The following is a 21,190-nucleotide window of genomic DNA, read 5'->3' as shown; positions in this document are numbered from 1 at the left end:
CGTTAGGCTGAGAAAAGCCACCACAAGCTCTCAGACGTTAATTACAGGCAACGCAAAAGCTTGGGCTATATTTTCAGCCATATATTTCAAATGCTTGGCCGAATTTGGCTGAGAGGAGAAAAAAAGATATGTCATGACATATTATTGTATTTATGAGAATAAAATATTAAAAAATACCCCATATTTGCATACTTGATTTGGGTGGGCATAAGAAATGATAGGTGGGAGTGACATTTTTCAACCAACGAAAGTGGAAGAAATTCTGTAGCAATGCAATCTTATTTTATTTCAGTTTTGCCAAAATGTCCAGTTTACAATAGATCATGCACTGCCTTGGACGTAATGTGCATGGTTCCTTGCACAACACTGTATTATGATCTCAAAACATTTAACTAATACATTTTGACGTTTGCATAACATAACCAGCTCTATGCGTTTGTCTTCTCTGGCGTAGTAAACTTGCTCGGCAGCTCAGATGATACAGCAGTGCAACTGTGATCGGGTACGAGTCTGTGAAACACCAGTCATGATTTGAAGAAACAAGCTGAAATGGCATGGTTTTGTTAACACTATCATAGGGTTTGGTGTGAATTTAGTGCGTTATTTTTAATTTAGCTTTTAGAGCCGCTCAATGGACATTTCAATTTGAAACTGTTGTGAAATGTGCAAGAAGCAACATAATATTTTGCAGAAATGTCATCACAGGTACATTTTTCCAAAGAGCATGGGTTGTGTATTTCAATCCCAGCATATCCAGACACACCCGATTCAGGTCAGTGAACTCTTCACCAACACACTGAATCAGGAGTGTTAGATATGCGAGGCATTCAGTGTTGGGAAACACCGTTCTAATGGAGAAATGAGAAATATTTAGGCTAAACATTGCATGAATGCCTCACTTAGCACAACAGAGATATCTTCATAAAAAAAGTGTTATGCAAGTTCATGATCACAATGTCTGTAGCTAAAGAAAAATGGGACTTGTAGCATTTTAGAATGATTTCCGAAGGATTATGTGACTGAAAACTGGAGTAATGATGCTGAAAATTCAGGAATAAATTACACTTTACAATGAATTAACATAGAAAACAGTTATTTTAAATTGTAATATTATTTCACTGTTTTTACTGTATTTTTTGATCAAATAAATGCAGCTTTGGTGAGCGTACTGTGTGAGATTTCTTTCAAAAACATTGAAAAAAATTAATTATTCCAAACTTTTGACCGTTAGTGTATATATATATATATATATATATATATATATATATATATATATATATATATATATATATATATATATATATATATATATATATATATGTCTGAGAGTGATTAGTTCAATATTTGTTCCATATGGTTGAATAACTGCCAAGGAAAATGAGGTGGAAACACCTTTCCCTCAATATTTCACCATATTCTGTGTGTGTTTATGAAAGGGTTATGGACGTCCCACTAAGTTTGAATAAACAACAGTATATTTACATGCACTCATTTCCATCAATCCGAATGAATCCAATCCAATTTCAGATTCCGAAAGATATGATTCACGTTTATCGAAGGCTTTTCAGTATGATTGACCCATCAATATGATTTCTAATGGATTATTTGGTTGCATGTAAACACAGCAAGCATGACCTGAGAGAGTATATAGCATGCTTAACTATATAACTACATAAGCATATACTATACTTTAAGAAATGCATGACCACAAATGAATCACTCGTATTTCAGGAGTGTGTTTCTGTGTGGGACGTCCGGTACACAGGTGAAGGAAACACAAACAATCATGTTTATTCTGTCCAGGAGATCTACAGACTACATTCACTTGCGTCTCATGCAGAAATGACTGCACACACACACACACACACACACGTAACAATGGGCCTTAAACAAAATGACCTTTCAATTGTTGATGGAAGCCCTGAGCCGCTGCACTCTCACAGCACGACGTACATCCTGTTTTGATGGAAAATGGTCTTTTCCAATCGTCGGGTGGTAACGGCAATAGCGCACTGAGTTGCGTTCTCATCTGGGATGATAAAACAAACAGCCCAGTCAGGGGTGATCTCTCAGATTTTATGGGTGTGAGGCGTTTCGCTGCTCTGATGGGCAGTGCAAAGAACGAGAACAAACAGATAATTTTCTTATTCTTCTTCTTCTTCTTCCGCTTGAGTCTATGGCAGCCCACAGAAGCATTTGTGGGAAATTGATGAAATTTGGCACATAAATCGGACACCGTCTGAACATTAACCACAGCAATTTTGAAGTCTCTAACTCAAACCCTTAAGCGCCACCGACTGTTCAAATTTGCACTTGTATTTACGATAATAACTTTTGAACCGTAAGGGCTAGGAGCAAAATTCCTTAATGGTTTGTCTGATTTACACCAAAATTGGCTCAGATCATCTTTAGACCATGCTGGGATAAAGTTATTAAAAGTTTTCTCATAGACCCAACCACTCTCAAATAACGCGCAAATGAATTTGACAAAGTGCACGGCAAAATGAACACAAGGCTATATCTCTGTAACGCTTTAGCGTATTGAGACAAATTTTGGTACATGTCATCACAAGCATGACCTGAGGCCACTTGCAATGTTTCAGCACAGCGCCACCTACTGGTCAGGAGATATGAAAAATGATAACTTCTGAAAAGTCTGCCCAAAAAATATTAAACTGGTCTCTTTTGATCGTCTCATGATACCCAGTTTTTTTTTAACTATTTTCAATTTGTACCCGTCATCGCCACCATGTCCTGAAGTTACTCAAAAAGAGACATAATTGCTAATAGCTTCTGATTAATTTTGCCTAATGAAACCTAGATAGATTCCTTGAGTCATACTGAGAAAAATGATACCAATTACGCCATATTTGTTTGAAATTGTTGTCCGCCATTTTGATTTGCTTTGCAAACCTACTCTTTCTAACTCCCTCTCGACCGCTGGTCTGATTCTCACCAGAATTCACTCGGATCATCTTCAGACTATGCCGGCAAAAAGTTATTAAAAGCTTTTTGTTAGACCGAACCATTTTCAAATAAATCATCGAAATTGATTGCATGATGCCAAGTTGAATCTGAGGCTGTAACTCTGAAACATATTGACACCAAACTTTGTGTGCATCATTGTGGCCTCAAACTGACCACACAACATCAATTTAGTAACAGAAACACCTACTGGTCAAAAGACATAAGCAATTAGATCATATTAATAGTGATTGTGTGTGATTTTTCAGCCATTTTGACTAAAATAATCTAAAAATGTCTTGAATTAATTAGTTGCCATTGGTCTGATGCTCCCAGCTATGCTTGCATAACTCATCATGCTTTTTTTTTTTTGTGTTTGGCCCCTTAATTGCTGCTTGCAGCTATATTGTTATTCCGGTTATTGCACTCCAGAATAAGTTTAGCAAGACTAGATTAACAAGACCAACCTGATTTTTATTTATTTATTTATTTTATTCCATTCTAGATGGCTGTGAATGGACTTTGACTTTGGTTTGACTAATCAGAACGAAAAGATTAACATAGAAGAGCACCTTGAAAATAATCTTCATTTTAATCATGAAGTTCAGACTGCAAAATACAAAAGTGGTCAATTAACTCTGGCACCTTCAGGACCATATTAATGTGGCCAGAACAGACTATAATGCACTAATCAACAAAAACAAGGCAAATCGTTAGCATATTAATCTCCTGCTATTCATCTCCACTAATTAGCAACAATAAACACACTTAATCTTTGCCTGATCAAAACGTGAGAATGAGTCAATAATGATTTAATCACTGTTCCATCTCTTCATAAACACCTCTGGATCACATAAACTTACCAACTCATTAATCAGCCAGTTGATTACATCAGCAAATATGACATTAATTGATCCGTGCAACCTAAATGAATCTCACAAAGAAATGCCAGGGTCATTTTTCACTACAAAACTGAAAAAAGTTTAAATGAAATGTATTAAAATAAATCACATTAATTCACTACATAATTAAATATAATAATGTATTATTATATTAAAAAAATAATAATAATGCAATGTTCAAGTTTAATTTATGTCTTGAATACAATGCAAACTATTCTTAATGATCCTAAAAATATGAATCATTTTTGTTATCCTTTTATTTTATTATTTGGATATGTTTCAGGAAGTGGGTTCCAGATATCACACCCATTATGTTATATCAGAGTCCGTTCTTCTAGGCAACTGTACATGCAAAATACACAAACACAACATGTTATGACAAGAATATCTATGCAAAGTCACATTGCACCATCACTTCTAAGTATTTCCCTAGGTATATAAAGTAAGAGCATTTTCTCTGCTCACAAAAGGCACTTGGAGACTAGAGAACTGTTTAATGCCTTTCCCTGAAGCTATATAAACATTCTATGAATTGTTAAAGAGGATGAACCACAGAGCTCTGTAAGTCAGAAAGTTTGTCTCAGCGCAGATACACTGATACGTCTACAGTTTTAGAATGGTTTTAGGGAAAGTGTGCTAAATTAGCCCTCTTTTTAAATGTAAACCCTCTGGTTCTTCTCACACCCGCTCTGAGTGGGCTTCGAATCAAAAAGCCACAATTTACACCTACTATTGCTATGTATAACCTACCGCCTTGTCAGAATATCTGAATGTGCAATGTATCAAAAGAAAGAACTGCTTCTTCGCCTGTGTTTTGATCCAGAGATTCTGTAGTCTTTCAGAAGATGCGTAATAGCGCCCCCTACCGTATATAACGGTATATTCCGTCAATGGCGTCGAAGCAGTTACAGAAAGAATCATGGCGGATGTTCATTAGTATTCTTGATAAACTGTGGATTTTGACTGTAAGCAAGCATTTTGTGAAGAAAAGTGATTAAGCTTGCCAGAAAATATCACACATTTAGCTGATTTATGAGGCGACAGGCAAGTACTTTTCCCTTGAGTGGGTATTCCCGTAAAATACACAGACAAAGTATCAATTACACCTAATGTGCATCTTTTGCTCATTTATTTGTTGCAGAAGCGCTAAAAAGCTTCCTGTGTTTGACGGGAAGTGAAAAAGCTCAACGCGTTCATCTCATTCAGGCCAAAATAACTCCACATCACATCACAGCATAATTTTGACTCCAAACACCCAAGTAGGAACTCCCTTGGAGAACTTCGAAAGCAGTCATGTAAACCGGAACGTAAGGAACCCACTCAATACAACCCAAAATGCAAATGGACTCTGCAGCTTTAGGGGGCGTAAAATGTAAAGCAGTGTAGACCAATTTCTATGTAAGTGATTAAAAGATTAATTCACTACAGAATTAAAAATTCCTGATAATTTATTCTCCTCCATGTCATCCAAGATGTTCATGTCTTTCTTTCTTCAGTGGAAAAGAAATGGTTTTTGAGGAAGACATTCCAGGATTTTTCTCCGTATAGTGGACTTCACTGGGGTTCAACAGGTTGAAGGTCAAAGAGCTTCAAAGAGCTCTACATGATCCCAGACGAGGAATAAGAGTGTAATCTAGAGAAAACACCAGTCATTTTCTAAAAAAAAAAAAAAAATGATATACTTTTTACCACAAATGCTCATCTTGCACTGCTCTGTGATGCTCCACACATTAGGTAATCACATTGGAAAGGTCACACGTGATGTAGGCGGAAGTATCGCGGTAGGGCAAAAAACTGATTTTCTCCTCCAATTTCAAAATCGTCCGACATCATTGTTTACCTTTTTTTTGTAAAGGCCATTTGATTTAGTCTTTGCATGTTCACTTTGTAAACACTGTATCGGTACTTCCACCTATGTCATGCGTGACCTTTCCAACGTGATTACATAATGTGTGGAGCATCACAGAGCAGTGCAAGATGAGCATTTGTGGTAAAAGTATGTAATTAAAATTTTTTTTAGAAAATGAGTGATGGTTTCTCTAGATAAGACTCTTATTCCTCGTCTGGGATCATGTAGAGCTCTTTGAAGCTGCACTGAAACTGACATTTGGACCTTCAACCTGTTGAACCCCAGTAAAGTCCACTATATGGAGAAAAATCCTGGAATGTTTTCCTTAATTTCTTTTCGATTGAAAAAAGAAAGACATAAACATCTTGGATGACATGGAGGTGAGTAAATCAAGTGAACTAATATTTTAACTTTTATGCTCACCAATCACTCTACCTAGTGGTTTCCCAAAGTTATTAGCCACTCAGTATTGTAACTGGACACAATTTTGACATCGATACCATGGTGAAAAAATTCCATATAGATATTTTTAATATTATCTCATAATTTGTCAGCAAGTTTATTAGGCTGCTGTCACTTTAAGACCTGATGCACGGATCCAATATACTGTTGCACATGCGTTTTCTCTCTCAACTGTTTATGTTCACTTAAAACAACTGATTGTGTTTACGTGAATACTCGCCAAGACCGGCACTTTGACATTATTTTGTGTGTTTTTGACTGTTTAAGCGCAAATAAGCAGCGAAAAAGTACTCAAGTTAGTACTGAGAGGCAGCTTAATGTGGCACACTTTGGGTGTGAGAACAAAATCCGAGTAAAATTATGCGCAATACGCGCCAAAATTCAACACCAAAAATATTCATCCAGAACAAATGAAACGAGGGTTTGTGTGTCGACTCACTGACGGAGAGATGACAGAGAGAGAAAGTGCAGCTGGTATCATGTATCTATTCTGCTGAAAATGAGCAGTGGAAGAGTTTCAGAATCGATATGTGTCGACACTTATTATTTCACATGTCTTTTTAAAAGACTACAATTGAAAAATGTATATAGTAAAATTCAACCCACCAAAGTGGCTAGTAGGAGTGACTGCGTTACACCCTGTGTTAATGTCAAGCCCTGATCTCAAATATTGTCTCCAGTCCTAAAGTGCACCTGAACTGAAACCAATCCATATGAATAAGGGTTTGAATCTCTTTCCAGTTGTCCTTCTCGCTTCAGATCTGGCAGTAAAACTGCACCAATCCCTTATCTAAAGTGAGCCATCTTTGGGTTATGCACACTTTCAAGCCTCGGGCCAAATCCAGGCATGCCAGTTTCCTTATGGACACATTGAGGTTTAGTATTGTGACAGCATGATGTGGTATCTTGTGCTGCAAACACACCCAAGGCTGGGAGGTTGCCCTACTTTGCAGTCGTAGAACATGCAAAGGAGCCATTTAAAAAAAGAAAGCATCCAAAATCCATTCTAACTGGTTCTCACGATAGAGGTGAAATAAAAGAGGATTGTTTACACGAGAACAGTTGGCACTGAAGACCACGTGTAGCGCTCAACAAATCTGGCTAACCGCATGCGTGAGTCTGAGGAGAACCCGAGACGTGCATGTTGCGCGTCCCACATGACATAAGAAACCACATGTTCAAACGATATCCTGTCAGCAGACCAGATCTTTACCTGCCCTTTTATATGCTCTGTTTCTGAAACACGCCTTTAACATTCCCCTAGGTGTTTGTGCTTTTACAGTCAGGGGAGAAATGATAAATATAGAAACCTATCTGACAGAGGCTTTTCACACTATACGCTCAATCCTGTGCTAACGTTCATGACAGTGTTTTTTTAATACTTTTAGCACAGCTTTTAACTCAGTACTAAAAAATAGTACTAAAGGTGAAACAACCGACATCCAATTCTAAAGTAAATGATAATTGTGTTATTAAATATGCATGCACATGCCGTTTAGTTTGAGCAACAGTCAGTAAAATAATCATAAAAAGACCCATTTCTTCTTCCTTACGGTGCTTTTCCAAGTGTTGAGTAGGATTTGATTTATCCATTGGGAATTGAGCAGGGTTTTCCAAAAGCATTATGAGCCTAAAAACTGGAAAACACTACAAGATTTTTGTCCTGATTTGCCGTCAGAGTTGACAGATTTCACTGCGTAGTGTACGATGGGCACAAACTCTGATTTTTGTTATCTTGAGACTATGATTTCATCCATTTGGAAAAGATCAAACATGATTGAGCCCTTTTTAGAACACATATTGTTTTCATAGTGGAGCCAATGTCTCTTATGAAATTCAGATATTGGACAAACCCATTTAAAGCCCATAACTCAACCCATATATTGGCCCCACAATGAGTACGTGAAACGTTGTAAATCAGGAACTGAGAATTTTAACCCCGGGATTACACATGTAGAGTGTGAAATGACGGGATTAATTAGCAGCCCAGTAAGAAATATGACCCTGGGTTAACAATTTCAAGCGTGAAAAGCCCATAATTGAACTCTCTGTGGGAGGTGGGATTTAAACACCACAAGCATGAAAGCATTCGCTCTCGGTAGGATGCAAGCAAATTGCGCAGAGAGAGAAGACAGTAAAAACAGGTCTGAGAAGGAAAACAGCTGTGAGGTGCACGCAGCAGGAATGCATGATGCATCCTTCACTAATTTTAGGCCCGGAGGAAATGCGCCGCTCGGGCGTGTCTGCTGAACAAACACCTGAATGAGGCAAGTTCAGCAGGACACTTTCAAACAATGTAGCTGATGTTCAAGTGTCAAACTCCTGTGATTTCATTAGTGCTGTCAAATCCATTCACTGCGATTTATCACATCTAACAAAGGTTATACGGGTCAATGATGTGACAGGTCTTTTTTTTTTTTGTCCAAAGGCCTTAATAATAATAATAAAAACAAAGATATGACATCCAAAGTATGTAAGGTAGTACAACTAGATCTCTTTTATTGAATGCAAAAGGTTTTAATTATATTTTGCTACATATTTTAAAGATTTTGAAGTGTCAAAAGGTCATTCGGTTTAACTGTTCTTTTGTGATTAAAATATCTTAAAATGTAATACATGTATATATTTTTTTATTCTGGCATGATTTTATAACATCATATATTAACATACTGCAAAATTGTATTATAAATTATGTGTAGAAGTCGTTGTTTTGTTATGAGAAAGAATGTCCGGAAAAATGAATTTCATTGATGTCATTCGGAGTAACCAATATAAAGAGACCATTTTGGATCAAGCCATGTGTTCAGTATCATGTGACAGGATGTGACATCATTCAGACACATGGGCATGATGCAAAGTCACTAACTCTCTCTTATTTGTTAAATTCACGTTTTCGCTTGATCATACTCATGTCCTGAAACATCAGTTCATTTGGTGCAACCGCTATAAAACATGGAAAATAATATTTTAAAAAATAACTAGCTAGATATCAGCCTGTTTGAAAATATCGTCATTCGGTAAAACCAAAAATGTAACTCAGTAAAACCGAAATTTTGGTTAAACCGAATGACTTTTTTGATGACAAATTTTGTCCTGCTTGTGAAAACAGTGTTAAATGATATATATATATATATATATATATATATATATATATATATATATATATATATATATATATATATATATATATAAATAATCTTATTGTTAACTTTTAATAATACTTTAATTTTATCTCCATTATGTTTTTGTGTTTTTTTCCACTTTTATAAATCTTATTCGTCAATGACCCATATATTATATATTTACAAACTTATGTTAGATGCGATTAATCATGGTTAATGGATTTGACAGCACTAATGAAATCACAGGAGTTTGACTCTTGAACATCAGCTACATATAATTTTATAAACACACATACATTTTAGCCATAAACTGTGATTTTTGACATAAAAGATAAATATAAGTGTAGGGGTAAGTGTAAGGAAGGTTCAAAAGTTTCATGGATACACCACGTGACATTTCTAGAGCCATTAAATCATGTTGTTTGTTTGTTTACAATTGTATAAACATTTTAACTATATGCAACCAACATGTAAACCCATTTTTAAGACCTTGCCATTAGTTTTGAAATAGATTTATACCTTTCCATCTCGTTTGCTGACGCTCAATGCTTACAATGATTGTTGGAAAGCCAATGTTATCATGTGTTTAATAAAAACAAGACTTGTTTGACTGCACACATGTTGATTTCTTCTTACCTGCCAGTAAAAAGATGGGCAGCAGACAGCAGTAGAGCAATCCGCACACCACCTGAAGCTCCATGAGCGACACTTCCACTCACATTCCTCCCAGGACACAAATCCACATCTCCCAGAAGCGTGGAAAAAAGCTACATGGCGAATATAAACCCTCTCGATTTTGTATTCCAATTTATTGACATTAAAATCGCTTCTAATCGATTAAAACCGTAGACCATCGAAACTATCAAAACATCACTAACAGCCAACGTTGTCTGTAAAGCGTTCTTAAACATACAACATGAACGAATGATGTCTAAAGACGACTATTTCGATACAAAACTCAAAAAGCGCCGATTATTCATTGTACATCTTCATGGAAAATGTGATTCACCGCCTCGGCGTCTGTTAAACTTTCTTCAGTCTTTCTTCCGTTCTGGCACAAATCAGCTCCGACTTCAGCAGAATATGTCCACAAACTAGTTATACAGTGTCACAAAACTCATAAGGAGAGTTTGCAGTGTTTAGTCCAAGCGTCCCAACAGTTAGTTTAAAGTAACTCCCACCCTGACGAGATAACTTCTGCCAAACGAGTAACGTCACTTTCAGCTGAGAAACCCGACGCGTGCGCTGCGCGAGTGTGTCTGTCACCCACAGCTTCCAAAGCTGAGGAAAACCAGTTATACACAACTTTTATGTTATTTCATACATTTTCTTAACGTTTACCAGGTCCGTTTTTCTGTCTTAAATGAATGCGATGATACAGGCTAACGTTACAAGCAAAAGAGTCGTGACTTCTGAAATGAAAAGGGTTATTTCGAATAAACTATTATTTATGCTTAAATTTGTGTTCAAACTAAACACATACTTCTATAAACCCATCAGTAACACCATAAAAATAACACCAAGTGTGAATAAAACAATACGATGTGGTGGTAACGTTTAATGTAACGTGCACGTGCCTTAAATGTGACAGTTATTTCGCTCTCCTCAGTTCAGTGCCGCGAAACTGTGTTGATGTTCTTGTAAATAAACAAATTGTTTAATAATTATTATTTTACTTGTGGTGGGTGTCATTACTGACAGGAATTGTTGTAACCCTTTTATGTTGGCTCCATCTTGCGGTGACTTTGGATAACAGGCGAAGTCTTTCAATAGACGAGGGTAAAGTTTTATCGTATTGTTTAGTTAAATATTCTTCTTTCATTTACTGTCGTATGGGTTTTGATAGGCTATTTCATTTAAAGACGATATATGTGCATACTATTTTGCTGTTATAACGTGCATAGTGTCAATAAAACCGTTTAGCTTTTCAACTTCCAAAGCTGAGGAAAACCAGTTATACACACCTTTTGTGTTATTTCAGACATTTTCCTAGAGTTTACTAGGTCCGTTTTTCTTTCTTTAAATGAATGATATAATGAGAAGGTTATTTCCAATAAACTGTATTATTTATGCTTAATGTGTTTATACTTAATACAAACTTCTGTAAACATCATAAAAATAACACCAAGTGTAAACAATACAATGTGGTGGTAACGTTTAGTGTAACGTTCACGTGCCTTAAATGTGACCGTTATTTATTTCGCGCTTCTCAGTTCAGTGCCGCGAAATTGGTGTTGATGTTCTTGTAAATAAATTGTTTAATAAATTGCATAGATATATCTATGAGTGTCATTACTCACAGGAATTTTTGTAACCACCCTTTTATGTTGGCTCCATCTAGCGGTGACTTTAGATAACAGGCGAAATCTTTCAATAGACGAGGGGAAATAGTTTTAATCATATTGTTTAGTTAAATATTCTTCTTTCATTTACTGTCGTATGGGCTTTTTGATATGCTATTTCCTTTAAAGACTATATATATATATATATATATATATATATATATATATATATATATATATATATATATATATATATATATATATATATATATATGCATATTTTGTTTTAACGTGCATATATTGTCAATGAAATCGTTTAGCAGCTGTTCACAAGAAGATGAACCGTCAGTCACACTGCTGTTAAATGATTTACAGTGTTTTCTGGTTTAAAATGATTGATTTATCTTAAGAACTGTAAATTTACAACACAATAGAGAGAACTATTCCATTCATTCCAAGACCAAACCATCCAAATGAATGCTAAACGTGGTAAAATATAGAATAAAATTTTATATAAAAAAAATAACACAAGGAGCCAAATCAAACAAATAAGCATTTAAAGTGTTTATTATTTAATGTGGAAATAGCACCCAATATTAGCATTTTTACTGTCACTCAGTTATGCGAATCTGTTTGATCAGTGGCTGCGGGGGGCGTGGCTAAAGCCAAGCTCTGCCTACATAAGTCACGTGGTCATATTTCGCGCGAAAGTTAGTGTAGGGAGACACTGAAAGGAAGTTCCGGTGGAACAAAAACATTACTGCACGCCAGGGATTCATTCGTTCTGAAGAATGGCTCAAGCTCGGGTTACAGATTATTTTGCACAGAGTAAGAAGGGTCGATCTGTACGGTCGAAGGGACAGAAAGTGTCCGGGGATGTTGTGGAATCGGCGGTGATCACTAAACCAAAAACATCGTCCAGAGCGACACGGGCTTCGCGTAAAACGACGCGCGATCCCGCCGCACCAGAGCCGCAGAAACGCGTTCAGCAGGAGTTTCTCAAAGTCATCGACGAGGCTCTGTCAGCAGAAGCTGTAGAGACCGCGACAGACTCGCGTGATGTGAGTCACTCGGACTTAACGGCGAGTCCCCGCACTCCTAAACGGACCTCGGTGGAGTTCGATGTGTGCTCGGTGTTGTTCCCGTCCACGACCGAGCAGCACAGCAGCGCCAAGAAGCGCCTGAGGCTCAGCGCGAGCCAGAGCTGCAGAACTTCACCTGAGGAGCGCGCGGGACAGAAGACCGCGAGGAAGAAGCTGGATCTCCTGAGAAACGACGATCAAGAGCAGGTACCTATCGCAAAATCTTGCGTTTAAAGCGGAATAGAGCAACAGTGTGTGTGAAACGCTATCTTAAAACGCGACGCTCAGTAGACGCGACGCAACTGCCGAAGACGACGCATACGTTCATTTAAATATGGCTCTACTTTTGAAACAGTACTTTAAAAAAAGAGCCATAAATTGAAAATGTATTACAAATTTTGCAGCTTTATTCGTAAAAACAAATCAAAAAAAGCTATTTTATTTTCTTTGATTAAATAATACTGAAACGATATAGTGACTGAATACGAATTATACATTTAAGAATTGTAAGTTAGTAACGTAATCTGTTACATTACACATTTTAGGTAATGTAATCTGACTACTTTTGGATTACTTTTGATCTAATCTGTTTATAATGTTAATTTTAATAGTGCAATCTTGTAGCAAATTGATTTAAAAAAAATCAACATGAAGTGCATTAAACATTTACATCAGGGTTTCTGCAGGGGGTTCATAAATATATAAGTTAATAATTATATCAGTTAAACTACAAGTAGTAAATATTTTGAAATTAAAATCAAAATAAAACCAACTAAAAAAGATTAAATTTTATGTTTATGGTGCGTGACCTCAGTTTTCATGTAATTATATTCGTTGGTCTGTGCAATTCCATAAAACACTAATAGGATTTCTCTTGGATTTAATAATACACCGAAACGATAAATGGTGATGATGGTAGATTACTTACAAAATTGTAATCCTTTACTAAATATACAAATTATACATTAATAAATTGTGGTTAGTAACGTAATCTATTACATTACACAGTTTGGGTGATGTAATCTGACTACTTTTGGATTACTTTTGACCTAATTTATGCAAAATATTAATTTGAAAAGTATAATCTTGTACCAAATTGATTAAACATTGTCAGAGTTTCTGCAGGGCTCATAAATTTATGAAAAGTTAATAATCAAAACAATTAAGTTTTATATAGAGAAGAACTTGAAAATAAAACTCACTAAAAAAACTAATAATTTTTTTTTTATTTATGCTGCAGTTTTCATGACATTATTCGTTGGTCTGTGTGCGCTTCCACAACTTTTGAAGAAAGGAAAACTTTAAAGATGAGAAAGAATTGGGGAGAATTCTGAATAATTTGCTGACTCTGAAGTAATCAATTAATTTTGTCGACATGTAAATATTTCAGTATAGGCTTTTTTCAGTCATTGTATTTTTATTTTATTTTATTCTTAGTTTTAATTAGATTTTTAAAATTTAGTGATATTTGCATTGGCATGTTTCTTTTCCCTCAGTTGTTGGTGTTTATTAGGTGATGTAGACTAACTTTGTTTGTTGTTCTGTGATTGTATTTGTGTGTGTTGGTTTAATGAGTGCTAATCCAGCCTGTCTTGTGTTGATGTAGAGCACTGAGCCTTCGGCCAGCAGCACCGCTCAGACTCAACAAACTGCCATCAAAGAGTCAAAAAACACTGTTAATCATAATGCAAATGGCTCCCCTGTTAACAAAACGAGCGCAGACGATAAGCTCAAGCGGGCGAGCAGGAGCAAGGTAACACGTGGGGGTCTTCACATCTGTGCAGGAACCTCCTGGTGTTTCTCAGCTCGTCATTAATCAAGCTGCTTTTATTCTTTCAGAAAACGTTTTCTAGAGAGGATGTGGTGGCGCTGAAGTCCAAGCTGCAGAAGCTGAAAGGACAGTCTGAAGCGGTGACGACTCCCTCTCCCGCGCCCGTGTCGGCGCTAGCGGAGCTGAAAGCGAGGCTCGATGCTGCCCGCGAGATCTCGGCGAAGGTTCAGCAGAGAAAGGCCGAGCGAGTGGCGGAGGATGCTAAAGCGACTGAGACACAGGCTGGGCCTGAACCAGAGGAAAGGTGAGGTTTTTGTTTACCAAATGCCACAACCTATTCACAGGTGATTTGTCACCCATGATTAAAGCGATAGTTCACCCAAAAATGTAAAACCCTCCTGCTTTAATAAACAAAAGCTTTCTTTCCATCTGTTTGTTTCAGAGAGAAGCTCCCAGCTTACCAGCGTTACCACACTCTCGCTCAGGCTGTCCCGCCTGGTCTCACCCTGCCCTTCCAATTCAAACTTCTGGCCGAGATGTTCCGCAGTACGGAGACCATCGTCGGGATGTTGTTCAACCGCTCGGAGACTGTCACTTTCGCCAAGATCAAGCAAGGCGTCCAAGATATGATGCACAAGTAAGAGGCTGGATGAAACCACCTGCTCAGCTGTAATGTGGCAGTCGGGCTGCTGGTAATCGGGGTTAATTGTATTTTTGTTTTCTTCACAGGCGTTTTGAAGAGATCCACCTGGGGCAAATAAAGGCCGTGTTTCCTTCTGCCTACACTTTTCGCCAGGAGAAAAACATTCCCACTTTCAGCGCCACAGCAAAGAGGTCCAGCTATCAGCTCACGGTGGAGCCGGTCATTGAAGAAGGTGAGAACATAAACATTCACTGTTGCATTAAAAGCTGCGCCACACAAACTCCATCTGTGCATCTGCTTTGAGATTTGGGACGCTTGTAACGTGTGTTAGGGAACGTGACACTCACCGACCATCTTCCCACACTTGTGATGAGAAGCGCTTGTCAAAAGATGAGCACTTCAGCGGCTTTTTATCAAGAAGATTTGGTTTAGTGTTTTAAAATGAATTAAGACAGCGTAAATGGTAGTATTTTAATTTGACAGTTGTAATGGATAAAACACTTTTAAAGCACTTTTACAGTGAAATAATTAAATTGCAATTTCTTTTTTTTTTTAGTATTTTAGTAGTAATTATAATTTATTTTTATTATTATAGGGTTTCTGTGGGTCTTAAAGGGTCTTAAAAAGGTTTAAAAGGAGACTCCTAAGGGTCTTAAAGGGGTCTTTATTCACTCTAACACAAATTAAGGCCTTAAAAAGTCTTAATTCAGAGCAGAAAGTCTTAAATTCATAAAGTTGAGGCATTAAATGTTGCATACATGACAAAAAATTTATACTTCTCAGTATTTTTATCCTGTTAGTACAAATATCTAAACACTAAATTGAGATGCAAATGTAAAGTGAGAAAAATAAACGAAATTAAGTGAGTTTATGCTTAAAACAAGAATTATCATCTGTCAAAGAGTTCTGAGAAATTCCCTTTGAATTAAGCTGATTTTTCTGAGACATCATAAACTTCAGTTTGGTCAATTTCAGAGAAATCCAGACTTTTGTTATTTTGCATCTCCAGTAAAAGTATCTTGACGTAGTAATCTTTAGACATTTGCATTGGAAAACAATGCAAAAACACTGATAAATCATTGTTTATTTATTTTAATAAAGCATGTCTGTTTCCCCAGAGTTCAACGGCACTCGTCCAGTGTTGTCGGCCTCTCGTCTTTTAGAAAGAAGGCGCGTTTTTCACCAAAACCTTGTTGAAATCGTGAAGGGACACCACAAGGTAAGCAGATTTACTCGCATTTAAGAGTTTCAGATATTATGATTATTGTATATTCCAATCTTGTCTTCTGTTGGATACAGGTGTTCCTGGCTTCCCTAAACCCTCCCATTGTCGTCCCCGATGACAAACTGACCCGCTGGCATCCGAGGTTCAATGTGGATGAGGTTCCCAACGTAAAGCCGAGTGATTTGCCTCAACCTCCTCAAACGGAGAAACTGACCTCCGCTCAGGAGGTGTTGGACCGAGCTCGTGCTCTCATGACCCCGAAGGTGAGCGCTCGATATGGATCAGTATGTCCCAGATCACGGCAAGGAAAAAATTTAGTGTTTATCTAGTTTTAAAGTCTTTATCTATTTATCTCTGTAAAAGAAAATGTGGATGGAGAGGAGTCGCTTTTGAAAAAAATAGTTACCGTAACCTGGCCTGTCAATCATCCTGTCACCATTAACATCCTCATATACACATGCATTTTATTAAATTTAAATTTAAACTACTCAAACAATTCTTCCTACTTGGAGAGAAAATAAAATATAGAAAATGGTAGAAAATAGAAAAACGAGCAGCATGCCGATTTGCCATTTTATTTGGAGAATTGTTTTTCCATAATGATGCTCTTAATAGTGGCCAAACGTATGTTTTACTATTGTATCTTTACAAAAGTTCACTGTTGCAGATGAAATAACAGACATTCAAATATTGATAATTTTACTTTTTAAATTTAAAAATAATATTATAAACACCCTTTTATGGCGTTTTTACTTTACGGTCTGTAGTTCTGAACCAAATAGTGCATTCCTGCCCACTTTTTCAGTGCCGTTGGTTCCGGAAGTATTTTTAAAATTCCTTTAAGTCTTTGTTAAAGCATTATAAGCAGTGGCGGCTGGTGCAAAAATCTTTTGGTGGGGCGCAAATTTTTTTTTTTAATATATAAATGCAGGAATGAATAGGCTAATTGTTAAATAATCATTTAACAAGTGATATAATCATGTATCATTATTGATCATGTAAAAAGTGGAAAATTCAATATTTAAAGCATGCCATAGGGCTGGGATCTAAAAATATATATCTGTATTTAATTTAATTTAATTAAACCAACCAGCTCCGAGGAGAATCACAACATACAAACTTCGATTTGAAGCAAAAAAAGTATTTGAAAATCGGACAAAAATATAAAGGTACAAAGGTGTGAACTTAATGACTTTAGTGAGGGAAGGAAATACAATCCCATGAAGCATTGCAAACAGAATAATTGAATTAAAAACGATGGAGAAATAGTTTATTGCAAAATATGCATATATACAAGTTGATTGGAATTTTCTGTACAGCATCATGGGTAATGTAGTTTTCACCATGAGTCGTGCTGTTAAACACCATCAATTAACAGCCTCATCGCTTACAATAAGGCTGGTTTTTAATGGTTTTTAAGTTATTGTTAAAAATCTGTTTCCCTATGGAGAGTTTTAGTTTTTCACTCTTCGAAAATCTACCAGAAATGGACCATCCGGAGACTAAATGTTGATCTGTAAATAAATGAGCTTTGCGTCTCGTGTCGTTCCAGATGGAGAAAGCCTTGGCTAACATGGCCCTGAAAACCGCCGAGACCGCATGCGCTAAAGAGCCTGAGACTGCAGCGAAATCCACTGTGACGCCAACAGAAACGCCCAGTGCCCTCAAAGGAGTTTCTCAATCGCTGCTGGAGAGGGTGAGTAACTCGACTTAGTGCACGACATATTTTAGTGCTTTTTACGAGAACCTAATCCGCATTTCTTCCCCTTTTCAGATTCGTGCAAAAGAGGCTCAGAAGTTGCAGGCCACCATGACGAGGAACCCGCAGCAGGAGCAGCGCCTATCGATGATGTCACGGCTGCCGGAGTTAGCCAGGATCCTGCGAAACGTGTTCGTAGCAGAGAAGAAGCCGGCGCTCCTCATGGAGCTCACCTGCAACCGCATGATCGCCAGCTACCGCTCTCCCCTGAGTTCTGGTTAGTACAGATGTTTCCTGTCGGGTTTCCCATGTCTGTTTTTTTTCTTAGTGATCTTCCTCCTTAAACCACCTCATGACTTTATTTGAAAGCCTCTATATAGGCAGTAACTTCACACACAGTCCTCCACATTAAAGTTGTCATGAAACTGAAGTTGCGCTGGTCGTTTCTTCCCTATTGTGCCGTATATCCGAGTGAAACGCTTCTCGAACGAGAACAAATGTAGGGCGGAGCTTGATTTTGTCTGTGGGGAATTGATTGGATGATTGTGGATTGCTATTGGTGGATCTCATGTGAGTGACAGGTTTGCCCCGCCCTCTTCATCAGAGAAGAGATGTTGCCGTAAGAGAGAGGGGAAGTAATTCTGATTCAAGATTATGAGGAACCTGAATTTAAACAAATAATGTGCACAGAACATTTTTACTGTTGGAACATTTTCTTTCCTTCATATTTATTTTTTTCCCCTCCTCTTGGATGAAACCTCTTCGGGATTAGAGTGATCTCAAAAGCGCCTTTAAATGCCTCTTTAAGACCCTTATGAGATCCCTTTAAGGCAGTGGTCGCCAACCCGTCGATCTTTATCACTGTTCCAGTAGCTCGCGAAAATAACAGAAATGAGTACAAAAATACATTACATTTCTCCAGTCTTTGTACTGTATTTTTGTATTTATTATGTTATTTTCTGGAGACAGACAGATAAAGGTAAATAGCCCATATAATGTCCGAGTCTGTAAACGACCGTAAACAAGAGGCCAGAGACGCTGAAGACGGACGTGAAGAGGAGAAAATTCCGTAGCAGGCAGAGCAGCTCACTGTTCACGATGCTCGAAATATAGGAAGAAAATATAACTATTGAATTGGGGGAGAAGGGTTATGAATTCATCTCTAAAAAGAGATCAGTCTTCAGGAAGATTTCGATGGCAGTGGCATTTTATTTTCCTCTTACCTCTGAATAAAGTAGCTAATTATTAGCGCATTTCAGCTTTGTTTACAGCGGTGACCAAGGAAACGCTGTATCACTGCTGCTCCATAAGCGCCACCTGCTGTCAGAGAGTGAATTTGCGTCCCATTCAGCCTGCTGTTTTTGTGTGTAGCATTTATAATTTCACAAAGATAAAGTCAGACCGTTCTGTTTTTGCTTTAAATCTAATTCAAATAAAAAACAACTGCTCATGCAACGTGCGTAGCATCTTTGTTTGGATTGTGATCAAAAAGCAGTGATTCCTCTAATTTGAAATGGCTATGTATTTTTGTTTATTATAATAATATTAATAATATCTGCAACCAGTATCGGAATCGGCCAATTTGCTTGTAAAAATAAATAAATAAATCAGAATCTACAATGACCACGAAAAAAATACTAAATACAATCTGGGCTGTCTTTTTCTATCAAGTAGATCTTGTCTTTCAAAAAGGTTGAGGTCAGGGATCTTGGGCTTAAAAAGGTTAGTGACCACTGCTTTAAGGGGTCTTAAAAGCGTCTTAAAGGGGTCTCAAGGGTCTTAAAATCATCTTAAAGGGATCTTGAGGGTCTTAAAAACATCTTAAAGGGGTCTTAAAGGGATCTTGAGGGTCTTAAAAGCATCTTAAAGGGATCAAGGGTCTTAAAGGGATCTCAAGGGTCTTAAAAGCATCTTAAAGGGATCTTGAGGGTCTTAAAAGCATCTTAAAGGGGTCTTAAAGGGATCTCAAGGGTCTTAAAAGCATCTTAAAGGGATCTCAAGGGTCTTAAAAGCATCTTAAAGGGATCAAGGGTCTTAAAGATGTTTTTAGAGATCCTTTAAGACTTGAGATCCCTTTAAGGGGTCTTAAAGGGATCAAGGGTCTTAAAGGGATCTCAAGGGTCTTAAAAGCATCTTAAAGGGGTCTTAAAGGGATCTCAAGGGTCTTAAAAGCATCTTAAAGGGATCTTGAGGGTCTTAAAAGCATCTTAAAGGGATCTTAAAGGGATCTCAAGGGTCTTAAAAGCATCTTAAAGGGATCTTGAGGGTCTTAAAGATGTTTTAGAGATCCTTTAAGACTTGAGATCCCTTTAAGGGGTCTTAAAGGGATCTCACGGGTCTTAAAAGCATCTCAAAGGGATCAAGGGTCTTAAAGGGATCTCAAGGGTCTTAAAAGCATCTTAAAGGGGTCTTAAAGGGATCTCAAGGGTCTTAAAAGCACCTTAAAGGGGTCTTGAGGGTCTTAAAGGGATCTCAAGGGTCTTAAAAGCATCTTAAAGGGATCTTGAGGGTCTTAAAAGCATCTTAAAGGGGTCTTAAAGGGATCTCAAGGGTCTTAAAAGCATCTTAAAGGGATCTTGAGGGTCTTAAAGATGTTTTTAGAGATCCTTTAAGACTTGAGATCCCTTTAAGGGGTCTTAAAGGGATTGAGGGTCTTAAAAGCATCTTAAAGGGATCAAGGGTCTTAAAAGCATCTTAAAGGGATCTTGAGGGTCTTAAAAGCATCTTAAAGGGATCTTGAGGGTCTTAAAAGCATCTTAAAGGGATCAAGGGTCTTAAAAGCATCTTAAAGGGATCTCACGGGTCTTAAAAGCATCTTAAAGGGGTCTTGAGGGTCTTAAAGGGATCTCAAGGGTCTTAAAAGCATCTTAAAGGGGTCTTAAAGGGATCTCATAAGGGTCTTAAAGGTCTTAATTCACTTTTATCCAAATTCAGGCCTTAATGTCTTGAAACAGAGCATTTCTTTCTTAATTTTTTTTTTCTTCTCTCATTTAGATGAAATGGAGAAACATCTTCGCCTGCTGGCTGAATTGACACCTACATGGCTCACGATACATCCAATCAGGAAGGACTTGTACCTAAAACTGAACAAGACCATGGATCTGAACATTGTGCTGGACACCCTGACCCAGAAGATGAAGGAAGAGGAGCGCGTTTGACCGAATTCAAACAAGACTTGAGACCATACCA

The 21,190-nt window shown here is 37.4% G+C and overlaps 2 protein-coding genes across 3 annotated transcripts in view; one reads left to right on the top strand and one right to left on the bottom strand.

Moving 5' to 3' along the window:
* piezo1 (piezo type mechanosensitive ion channel component 1 (Er blood group)) overlaps positions 1-10,442 on the bottom strand; it is a 100,097-nt gene extending 89,655 nt beyond the window's left edge. Inside the window, exon 1 of the mRNA XM_067400236.1 lies at positions 9,936-10,442. Coding sequence (XP_067256337.1) covers positions 9,936-9,999 — 64 coding nt within the window. The 5' untranslated portion in view covers positions 10,000-10,442. The remainder of the gene's footprint in view (positions 1-9,935) is intronic.
* A 1,894-nt stretch (positions 10,443-12,336) lies between these two features.
* cdt1 (chromatin licensing and DNA replication factor 1) lies at positions 12,337-21,187 on the top strand. Of its 2 annotated transcripts, XM_067401569.1 has the most exons (10): positions 12,337-12,870; positions 14,270-14,416; positions 14,503-14,738; positions 14,877-15,071; positions 15,164-15,309; positions 16,196-16,296; positions 16,377-16,565; positions 17,855-17,998; positions 18,077-18,278; positions 20,996-21,187. In XM_067401569.1, the coding sequence occupies exons 1-10, from the start codon at positions 12,373-12,375 to the stop codon at positions 21,157-21,159; spliced, it is 2,022 nt and encodes a 673-aa protein (XP_067257670.1). In that variant the 5' UTR covers positions 12,337-12,372; the 3' UTR covers positions 21,160-21,187. The 2 variants fall into 2 exon arrangements, with proteins under 2 accessions (XP_067257670.1, XP_067257671.1); XM_067401570.1 differs by lacking the exon at positions 14,270-14,416.
* The last annotated feature ends 3 nt before the right edge of the window (positions 21,188-21,190 follow it).

Source organism: Chanodichthys erythropterus, chromosome 11 (genome assembly GCF_024489055.1).
Source record: "Chanodichthys erythropterus isolate Z2021 chromosome 11, ASM2448905v1, whole genome shotgun sequence".
NCBI classification, from domain to species: Eukaryota; Metazoa; Chordata; class Actinopteri; order Cypriniformes; family Xenocyprididae; genus Chanodichthys; species Chanodichthys erythropterus.
Note: the sequence above shows the minus strand (reverse complement) of the source record. Positions and strands in the feature narration are given on the sequence as shown.